Below are 11,853 nucleotides of genomic sequence, written 5' to 3'. Positions count from 1 at the left end.
ATCAACTAATTACATTGAGAGCATTATACAATACAATTTGGACATGGACTGTTCTATTATAACTATATACATGAAAACTAAAATATAACTAAAATATAATTAAAATTTAAAATTATAATTCTTTTAATATAAATTAATCCTGATGACTGCTATACAATAAATCTAAACTCTTTCTCATACTTATCTAATCAAATCTTTTAAATAAATAAATAAAATAAATAATTTTCAATATATCTTGTTTTGATAAAAACACTGAAGAGAAGACATAAGAGAATTATTGTTATGGTAAGATATCCATTCAAACTATTAACTTTAATTTATTTATTTATATTAAATTAAAACAAAAAAAATTATGCTGGTCCCCATGCTATTGAAAAAAACTTGCATAAAGAAGAAAGCTAATACACTTATTGGATCATAACACAAAATACAAAAATAATATCAACACATCAAGAATAAACACACTATCATAAACTTTATCACAACTCTTCTTTTAATCAAATAATACAAAATCATATCCCAACACTTACAATTTATTTAGGTGTAACGTTACTTTCAAGTAAGACATCACCTCTTGCTTCTCAAAAGCTCTGTCGGAAACATCCCCACCCACTTCTGAAAGCTATGTCCAAAACATCTCCACTCACTTCTCTCTTTTCAAAATATATATCTTCAATATAGGCGGGAGTGGATTTTTATCTATCAAAAATTGTGTACTACTTTATCACATGTAAACAGATGGCATGCTGTGTACATGGTCGAATATATGTGCAGAAACATATTTGGACAATGTCTGTGTGTCAGAATTTACTTTAAATGACCGCACATTAAATGTTTCTGAACGGCATTGTAGGCGCCTCCAGCCCCTTTGCATTCACATTGCTAAATGCTTGCTTTATACACCACCTCTGTTATCTTTTTCCTTCTCTTTAAGCTTAATGTAATTTCAACCTGTGTAAGTTGCAATTTTGGTTTTTCTAGTAAAGCTAGTACGATGCAGACTCAATTTTCTTGCGCCATTGAAAACCCGTCAAGTTGGTCGACCCTCTGCGACAAACAAATCTCGTCTTTCCTGTCATTCGTGACACGTCAAAATATGTCCTCTTATTTATTTATTTGCTGAGGCCAAAAGTTGCAAAAAAATGTACAGTTAAAGCATTATCGTGTAGCATGTGTGAACTGGACCTTTCTACAGAATTTTCCGTCACCTGGGTGTCTATAAATACTCTTCATCCTTCTACCATTTCATCCAACCAGTTTCTCTTTTGGATAGATAGCAGCAATGGCTTTCGCTCTTCATCATTTTCTTTTACCTGTCATCTTGTTGGGATTTGTCTCTGTGTCCTTATCCGAGGGTCCATTCCCTCCATCTCACCACAATGAAAAGCCTCCACCAGAATTTCGCCCTCCTACGCTTCCACCGCCACTTCACAAGCCAGAACCACGCTATCCTTCTCCCTTTGTTCCGAAGCCTCCACCACTTCATAAGCCCCCATTTGAAGGGAAACCTCCCATGAAAGATTCTCGCCCTCCTACACTTCCAAAGCCAGAACCACAACCACACCACCCTGCTCCTTTTATTCCAAAGCCACCTCCCCTTCACAAGCCCCCATTTGAAGGAAAACCTCCCATGAAAGATGTTCACCCTCCCACGCTCCCAAAGCCACAGCCACACCACCCTTCTCCCTTTGTTGCAAAGCCACCACCCCTTCACAAGCCTCCATTTGAAAAGAAACCTCGCATGAAAGATGGCCACTACTCTTCTCTTGCTAGTGCTCATGAATCTCCCCCCCTTCCCAAAGTCAAACCACCTGTCATTCCCAAGCCTCCACCAGTGCATGGAAAGGTACCTCCTCATAACGTCAATGAGCACTCCACTTCTTTCTCCCATGAAAAACCTCATCCTCCATTTCACAAGCCAGGTTCACCCATCTTCAATCCCCATTGCCAACCCCATCCTCCGTTGAAGAAATCTCCTCCCAAGCCAGTAGTAAAGCCTCCACCAAAGAAAGGGCACTACAATCCTCCTCTGATGCATTAGTCTCCTCCACCTCATCCTACTCATTAGATATTTTGTAAGTTCACTATTGTATTTTTACTCACTTTATATTTCCATCTCTTGCATATTCGTGTTATTGAATAGGAGCTAGCTAGGCTGCTTGAGTAATTAAGCTTTTTGTTTATGTTGCAGATAAGCCTTTAGATCATAACTAAAGGATAGCTGGTCTAAATTCTACTGAAGAATAATACTAGTAATAGATTTTGGTTGCGCCGATGAGAAAGATGCTGGGAGACATGAACTCTTTACTCAGAAATGTTGTTATCGGTGAACTTCAGAAGCAGCGGCTTCTATAGATATTATCGTATTGTAATGTTATATATAGTTTTATATAATAGTAATGAATCGTGTTCGATTCATGTTAGCTATATTCGTTACTCTATACGGTTTTTGAGAACTACACTTTCTTTTGTTGACAAATTAATCTTCTCTATATTTTATTTTTCATTTACGTTTCACTTACGAATAAAAATATAGTTGATGGATATTCTCATTAGGATTAAGTGTTACAGATGTCTCAATTTTTTCATTTATGTTTCACTTACCAATAAAAATATATTTGATGGATATTTTGATTAGGATTAAGTGTTACAGGTGTTTCCATTCGTTTTAACAAATGTTGTAGTTTATAATTGACAAAATGACTCCGATAAAAATCTTCGTAAATTACAGATGCCAAGCTTGCCTACAAACCTGAAAGTTGCACATAAAAATGATTTGGGTAGAATTTATCTTTGGGAATTTGTTAATCTTGATCTATGACAATTAACAAGTACCATTTAGAAACTACTTTATGGAGTTTTTTAAGGCAAGGTCCACTTTTTTCTTAATTGAATGTTGATATAAATAGATAGTATAATGGAGACGATCTTGGAATCACAATGCAGTCACAGAGAAAGCTAGAGAAAGCTATAGGTTCATTTTTTATGTAGTAAACGAGTTAGGGTTAGTAATTTATTATAATTTAGTGGTCACTGAAACATTTCATGTTCTAAAGTAAAATTATAATAGCTAGTTGTAAGGAAGAACATATCTAAAACTTGAATTTAACTTACTAGAGCTAAAGCTACATATGAAAATAGTAGATTGAGGATCAAAATTGGTCCCTTGGAATAACTATAGTTAGGATTATGTTAGACTTGGGTTATGTGTCATATTTCAATATAAATTATTTCATTTGTACACTTTTCATTGCATAAAGTGTATATCTTAGTCAAAGTAGGCTCAAAAAAAAAGAGAAAATGCAAGATATAATATAATTTTCAGCACTATACATAGTAACACATAGGATAATTACAATTAAATAGGGTATATAATACAATGACGTGTCATAATTACAAAAACAAGAAATGACAATGACAACAACCTCATCATGAGTGAATGTGTGAGATAAATTACAAACATGATAGAGAAAATTAAGAAAGATATATTATAAAGGAATTGTTCAAATAAAACTTTCAGATTGGAGACTTGGTCCTTATGTGAATTCAAATAACTCAAATGATAAAAATGAGTTTGATTCGATCATAACTAATTCCTACTATGATTCTCATATATTTAACTAATCCACTTTCAAAAACTAGTTAAAGATCTAATAAAAATTATGCATTTGAAATGATATTAGTATTGGTTTTCATATGTAATGGTTTCATTGCTCATTGATCTTTATTTTCATAGTCCTTTATTTCATAATCATTGTGACATTCTACACACACACACACACATATGCGCTTTGATGATCACATCCTTAAATATTTCCTTTTTGCATGTTCACGCTTATCTATAATCATTATAACACTTTGACTAACACCTTACATTTATACATAATCCAAATTATGTTGGAGAGAATTATACATCCCTTTTCCATTTAATATTTTATTGCCATATCTTCACATGTGGGGGGCATAAAGTCTTCACTTTAATTCTTTTGCTTATTGCATGATCTTGCCTATTAGGACATCATTTCCAGTATTATCTTTCTCACATATATATAATGTTATTGCAAAAAATTAAACCAATTCATTATAGTATAGAGAATTGATCATTTTTCCTTTATTATATTGCAAGTATCAAACCTTCCCTCTTATTTAGCTAGGGACATTGAGCCTTCCCATTTAGGAGCATTACTTTTTTCTCTTTATTACATTAGGGACCAAACAAACATTTCCACTTACAAAATCCATGCTTCCTCCTCACATTTTGTGCCTTCATAGACTTATATTTTTCACGAGTATTAACCCTATCTTTTATATGGGTTTTATTTCTTTATTGTAAATTCATGTCATAATTATGCTTACATTGTTTTGTTTTTTTTAATTGAGGATCACACCCTGTCCCTTGTTCCTGTGTGAGACAATATTATTGTTTACTAATCCTATCTCTAGCATGTTTTCTTACATAATATATTATTTACAACCATTGTTATACTTGGTCAACTAATTACATGTTTTCATGATTATATGATTAAATTAAATATAATTTTCATGTATGATTTTTCCTTGTATTAACAATTTCTTGTATCTTATGAATGCAACCGTTTTTTCTAGGTGATGTCACTAATATTTCATCATTAGATATCCAAATAGTTATAGGTTCTTATAGTGACTCACCTTGTCATACATGCACATGAGGTGACCCACTTGATAAATTACTATTTATGGACCATATTGTGCTATCCTTGGATTGTTTAGATATTTATTTTAAATACATCTTTCTGAGTGTTACATTCTATTAGATGCATGATAATTATAGATTTCATATTTATCTCAAATTTGGGTAAAATGTAATGGTGAAATTTAGATACACATGCCACTCTTGTTTAGTTTGGTTCTTATTTTCAAGGGATTGCTTTAATAAATAAACTTATTACTAAATGTCACAATTTTGTTCAAACTTAGGTCCCTTCTAATATTCTTCCTACTTACCAATTCTCACACACACCTGCACACACTTTTATACAATACAAATGAGTACACTTCTTGATGCATATATTTCTATTTGTAAGAATCGACCTTCTCCTCTAGCATAACTTTATGCATTTTTATTGACTTCTTTCCATTGAACTTATTATTGGCCAGTGAGGGCCACACCACCATCCATTGCCCATGGTATAACTGTATAGAAATGAAGGACAAAAGTTAGGTCAAAATTGTTCATTTAAAAAAATAAAAATTAGCTAAACCTAAACTTCAAAAAGTAATTCAAGAAGCCTACACTCAAAATAGTTTCATAGATACTAAGTGTTAGTGGGAAAATTTATCAAGAACAACTACAAAAGATATGGTTAATTCCTCCTAAAGGATGGGTGACGTTGGCTTTTATTACAAACCTAAAAATGAGATAAAAATTGTGCACATAGAATTCTACATTTAATAAAACATTTTTAGTACTGCATGCTATTGTTTGAGAGGTATGATTTATAAGGTATTGTGGAAATAAAATTAACAAAAAGAAAAAAGTGTAAAATAACATACATGCCTAATGTCTAGATTATTTATCTCAACAAATTAACCCCAATGTGATGCAATACAATGGAAATTATAATAGTGTGGTAGATATCTTATGCATAACTTAAAGATTCACATGACCATACATATTCATGAATGCCATAAGGTAGGTATGTCCATATACTTATACCATATACTCTTTATATATTCTTTACTATTTATTGATATAAAAATCACATATGATTTGTAGCATCTATTTCATATGTTTATATTTCTTCATATTCAAACATCATATCTTTCTTGCAATAAGACTACATGCTTTATGTATTTCACCTATTGTATAGATGTGTCCCATCTATCATTATTTCTATTCATTGTTATGTAACTAGGGATATGATATTATAAGTATTTAAGTGGATGGAAATATCGATATGTGGCACACATTCCTCTGGATAGTTATATTGGGTCATGTGAATAACTTATTTAATTAATTATATTAGCAGTTGAGTAAGCCTTCATTAGGATCTACCCTTCCATTTTATTATTAGGAAAAGGTATATATAAAGGAAGGTGATTATTATTGTGAGATGTGTGCGAAGTATGATATTGCATTTGAGATCTCTTAGAGATATAGCATGGAGTGGCTTATACCATATGAATTATTGTATGGTGTCACTCTACCTCAAGGGTTTATTATACTTTTGTGTATATTGCATATTAGGGTATCTTGGCCCACAAACATCTCTTGTGTTGTGTGATATATCTTTTGTAATACATTATGTCTATTATTATATGTATGGTTCATATCAAGTGGTATCAATGCAACGAAACCAACAAGATGTGTGGTTACATGATATTATATGTAATCAACAATGAAATAGGTATGGACATACATGAAATCAAAGAAACAATTTACCAATTAGTGGTATAACAAAAGTAATGGCTACTCATGGAAACAAACGAGGACTTAATATGCTAAGAAATAGAAACAAATGGGTGCAAAAAAAATTGGATCATAGATGGAATCCTAAAATTATCAAGAAAAATGCACAACAAGAATTAATTGTGGATGGTTAGAAATTTGTCATGATATCATATTTATAATAACTTGTGATAGTCATACTCTTTTGAATCTTCTCATGTTCTTTGGATGAAACATGTCAAGGAGGGATGATATGTTATGTAACTATAGATATGATATTATAAGTATTTAAGTGGAAGGAGATACCGACATATGGCACACATCCCTTAGGTTATTTACACTAGGTCCTATGAATAATTTTTTAATAAACTATATATATAGATGAGTAGGCCTTCATTAGGATTTACCCTTCCATTGTATTATTAGGAGGTATATATAAAATAAGGTGATTATCATTGTGATAAAGTGTGGAGTATGATACTTTATTTGGGATCTCTTGGAGATATAGAATGTAGTAGCTTATTCCATAAGGAGTATTGTATGGTGTTACCCTACCTCAAGGGTTTTCTATATTCCTACATATGTTGATATTAGGTCATCTTGACCCATAAGAATATCTTATTTATGTGATATATATCTTCTTCAGTATATTATGTCTATTATTATATGGTCATTCATATGATATATACTTTAAAATGTACCATTTAATTCTATATTTGAGCACACTAAACTTCCAATAATTGTTTCAACAATTGCCTTCCACAAAAAAAATTCAAACTATGAATAACAAAAATATTTGAAATAGTACAAGTTGTAGATAATGAAAAATAATAAATTAAACCTTAAACATAAATGATGCAACAATGTTGATGTAGGCCCTAATAATGGCTCTAGCTGAGGATGGCCTCTTGTGGGCACTATGAGAATCTATAAAACTAGTTAGATTAAAAAATTGAAATAACAAAACATGAAATGGTATAGGAATGAAACAAAAAGCAACATGAATATATATACAAAACAATGTTTCTAATCAATTGACATGACAACACATACAACAAAAAGAGGAGTGCGAGTTAAAATTTTAATATATAGAAGATGGATGGAGCTACTTGCCTCTATCGAACATCACGTTGTTGAAGAAGAATATATTAACCTCCATTAACCTAAAGCTACCATTTTCTTCATGCATTTGCAACTAATGTGGACCCTTTTTCACATGTAGAAACTTGTGATCTTCTAAGATAGTGAAAACCAACTCCAGCATCAATCTTTCCATTGCATGGAAACCATATAATTTAAGCTATCACATTGCATTGTATTACATCATTTATTTCTATAGTAGATAATGACACAACTTGAAAACCTAGATTAACCCCGAAAGAAAGCATGGTATTTTCGTACTTCTTAACCTATTTAATTTAATTGAGAAAAAAGATGAAATACATTCAATTCACAATGTAATGATAAATATAACTCGTAATCCTACCAACTAGAAAAAGGAAAATCATTCTTATGGAAATCAGATTAATTTTTTTGAAGATTTGACATATACAAAGCTTTAGAAATTGGTTGTTCTTCAATCTAGTATATTTGTTATTGCTCAATACCTTCACATGATTTATTCTACTACCATGTGAAACACTTAAACATAAAAATAGTGTCATCCATACATATTCAAGTTCTCTCATCTTAGGAATAAAATGCAACCAACATACCTCATTTTTACTTATTCTAATGCAATCCCCATCAATGTAAAAATTCAATCCATAAGACACTTTATGTGAAGAACTGCATTCTTCAAATTGTCCTATCATTTCATCTTTATCTTGGGAACTTATTGTAACACATGTGCTGCAAACTTCAAACTTGTGGCACATTTTTCCTTCCACCTTCATTTCTACAGCAACACTTTCATATGATCCTATTGAATTATAATCTAGATGAGGGAGGCAATAAATATATTGAACCAAGTTATATGCATTCTTATGACTACCATCCATGTAGTCATGAAGGGAAAGTTCTTCAATAAAAAAATTATTTATTGCACTAACACTTGTTTTCAGCAATACTATAACGAAGTGTATCCATCTATAAGTCATCCCCACTTGAGGAAGGATAGAATCCTTAAAACTAGCAATTGCACTTTTGGTGTGCAATGGGTATGCCGAAGAGGTTTGGAAGGTTTGTTAAGGAAAAATTGGGTTTATTTTTTACATATATGTGTAGTATATGAGGTTAATTAGTAGGTCCTTTAACAAATGATGATTTTTTGCAAGGGATAAATAGAGTTGAGAAGAGTGAGAAAGAGAGAGGGGGTAAGAAAATAGAGATAGATATGGAGGTAGAGATTGAGTGGAGGAGAAAAGTGATATGACAAGGAGAGAGAGAGAGAGAGAGAGAGAGAGAGAGAGAGAGAGAGAGAAAGAGAGAGAGAGAGAGAGAGAGAGAGAGAGAGAGAGAGAGAGATGAACAAATATGGAGAGATAGAGATAAATAGGTGAAGGGTTATGGATATAGTGGTCTAGAAAGAGGGAGAGAGAGGGACATAGATGGATGGCTAGATAGAGGGAGACTGGTCTCTAAGAGATAGAGGGGGAGAGAGAAAGATAGAGTACTTAGATATGAAGATAAAGTGAGACAGGAATAGAGAGACAAATAGATGGAGATATAAAGAGAGAGATATCGATGAAGCATGAGGTATAAATGAAGCGAGAGATGAAGAGAGATAGATGGGAGGGTGAAGGGAAGATAGCTCAATATATATAGAGGGAGAGGGACAAAGGGAGATATATAGATAGAGGGTGATATAGAGATGTGAAGATGGAGGTAGAGAAAGAAATGGATAATTAGAGATAGAGAGCCCTTACTTCTATGAGTGAGAGGGAGATATAGAAAAATAGAGAAAAAATATAGAATATGAAAGATGGAGTGAATGAGAGAGAGGGACAGAGTGATATAGATAGAGTGAGATATCAAGATATAGAAAGGGATGAGGACAAAGATAGAGCTAGAGAGATATGAATAAAAAGAGATAAAGAGGAGTGAGAGGGAGAGAGAGAGGGAGAGATAGGGATAAAAACAAAGAGAGATGGAAATAGAAAGGAAAGATATAAATAGATATATAAGTTTAGAGAAAGATAATAAAAATATAATAACAATGGAAAATGGAAATTGCTTTCTATGAGATATTCGAGCATATGATTGTTTATAATAACAATGATTGGTGTCCCCAAATAATACAAGTTTTGCATGAGACCCCCTGCACCATCTTTGCTCCAACAATGATTTCTTCTCTTTTGGTTTGTTTGTTATTGAGGGTCTGAAATTGGGAAAATACAATATAAGAGTCTTTGGGCTTATTGTGCTCTTGAATATACTTTTGTTTCTCTTTACTATATCTAAAACATACTTTAAGTGATTCAATTAGTGACAATTATTTCTTAGTATTAGATGTTTAATTAAAAATAATAACATTCTTCAAAAGACAAACTACAAACAAAGTAATTAGTACATGTCTCATTAGCAATTTTTAATATTTTGAATAAAAAATGTGCTCATTTTTTTAATATTTATAGTGTGTTTTTTAATTTTTTTGTTTTATTAATTAAAAAATTAGATATATAGGAGTATCTAATGGAGAGTAAGGCCTAAATTTAATGGTTGTATGATTATATTTAGAGATTTTAATTGTAAAATTCAATCAAAATTTTGAAAAGATTTTATATACATTGTCAAAAATTATATAAACTTATAATTTAATATAGACAAAATAATGAAATAAATAAAAACTTCCCATCCTTCTACTATAATACAAATACCAAGAAATAACATGCTTAATGAGAAGGTAAAAAATACAAAGCAACAAAATTTGTCTAAAAAAAAAGTTGAAAAAAAATAGGGTTTGTGAAGGAGTGATAATATATTCTCAAACATTGCTATATTTATTTAAATAAATTCAAATATTTTATTAGATACATATAATAACATGCAATACAAATAATAAAATAATTGTATTCCTAACAAGTTATAATTTTGTTATTGACAAATTTCCATATTTGTTATTGACAACCCATTCCATCTGTTAGCAGTACAGGTAACAGATGCCTATGGTGCATGTGATGCCATCTGTTATATTTGTAGTCTTAGATAATTATTCCATGAATTAATAGCCAATGCTGAAAAAATCTATTATTTGATTTCATCGATTCAATTTTGAAGCAGATTTTATCCCCGATAAAGACACAAGGTGGGCGGTTCTTCTACAGCTAGAGATAAGATCTTTGTAATTTTTGTAGGCTACTTGGAGTTCCAGTGGCTTGAAGAACTTTTGTGGTTTGAATTATCATTTGCCAGTGACCTGTATTTTCATGAGTAAGAACAGAAAATGGATATGATTTGCCCTGTTTGGCTTCTGTTGTCGGGATTTAAAGTCACTGGAGTCGGTGCAGCAATGCATCTATCAGCATTTATTGATCTGCTTCACTCGATTCCATCAAATCACAATGCGTGGAGCGAGAAACTCATCCGACGGTCCAAACAACTGCAATCGTCTTGCATCAGTACTCAGGCAATATTGACCATCGATTACAAAAGTTAGTCCGTTCATTTCATATAAGGATCGCCTTCGGCGAAATTAAAGACAAAAGAGCATAATATGTCAATTAACAAACTAATTTAGTGTCCAACTTTCTCATCACCATCATGTGCAAATTCTATACAATCATCCTCAAATATTGGTGAATTATCCTCCTCTTTTTTTAACCTCAATATTATTAACAGTAGGGTCAAGTTCTTTATTCTTAAACTAGAAATCATAAATGATCTCATCATTGTCATCGTCCATGGATGACTAATACAATTGAAGGTAGTTGTAAAAACTATCATATTTATCTATATTATGTCATATGATCTATCAATACCCTCATCTACCTATTTTAAAAAAGAAGTATCAGTAGATATTCTACTTGAACCACATGAAATGCTATTTCCATCACTATCTATAATACCATATTTATCACTAACAATATTCATTCTTGAAGATAATGATTTTGTACTCGAGGCATTTTATGGTTGTTGAATAGTTCCCATATTAAACCTAAAATAGAATCATATACTTTAGGAACATCTCAATATAAGCAAGTATGTTAGATCTAAAGTTTTTTGAAATCTTTTAAATAAAACCATCAAACTTATGTGTAAATTCTATGCTAAATTTTAAGAAGAAAAAATGTTAAAAGAAACCATTTTTAAATTTGTTATATTTTTTTTTTTTTGATGGAGATCCAAACTTGCGAGCATGACAGCCCAACAAGACTTGATCTCTAGTGGACTTATTTGGAGCCATTCAATTTCACTAGTAGACCAAGGGCCCATTGACAAAATTGTTATTTTGAATTTTAAGAAGTAAAAAATTAAGATATACAATA

The 11,853-nt window shown here is 31.5% G+C and overlaps 1 protein-coding gene across 1 annotated transcript; it reads left to right on the top strand.

Annotated features, from left to right (window-relative positions):
* Window positions 1-1,262: 1,262 nt before the first annotated feature.
* LOC131047680 (early nodulin-75) lies at window positions 1,263-2,427 on the top strand. Its single transcript, XM_057981475.2, has 2 exons — window positions 1,263-2,075; window positions 2,192-2,427. The coding sequence occupies exon 1, from the start codon at window positions 1,283-1,285 to the stop codon at window positions 2,039-2,041; it is 759 nt and encodes a 252-aa protein (XP_057837458.2). The 5' UTR covers window positions 1,263-1,282; the 3' UTR covers window positions 2,042-2,075; window positions 2,192-2,427.
* The last annotated feature ends 9,426 nt before the right edge of the window (window positions 2,428-11,853 follow it).

Source organism: Cryptomeria japonica, chromosome 4 (assembly GCF_030272615.1).
Source record: "Cryptomeria japonica chromosome 4, Sugi_1.0, whole genome shotgun sequence".
Lineage (NCBI taxonomy): Eukaryota > Viridiplantae > Streptophyta > Pinopsida > Cupressales > Cupressaceae > Cryptomeria > Cryptomeria japonica.
The sequence above is the reverse complement of the archived record's forward strand: the minus strand, read 5'-3'. Positions and strand labels throughout refer to the sequence as shown.

Excerpts from the sequence above, each read along its gene's own strand:
- LOC131047680 (XM_057981475.2), top strand. The coding sequence starts at position 1,283 with ATGGCTTTCGCTCTTCATCATTTTCTTTTACCTGTCATCTTGTTGGGA.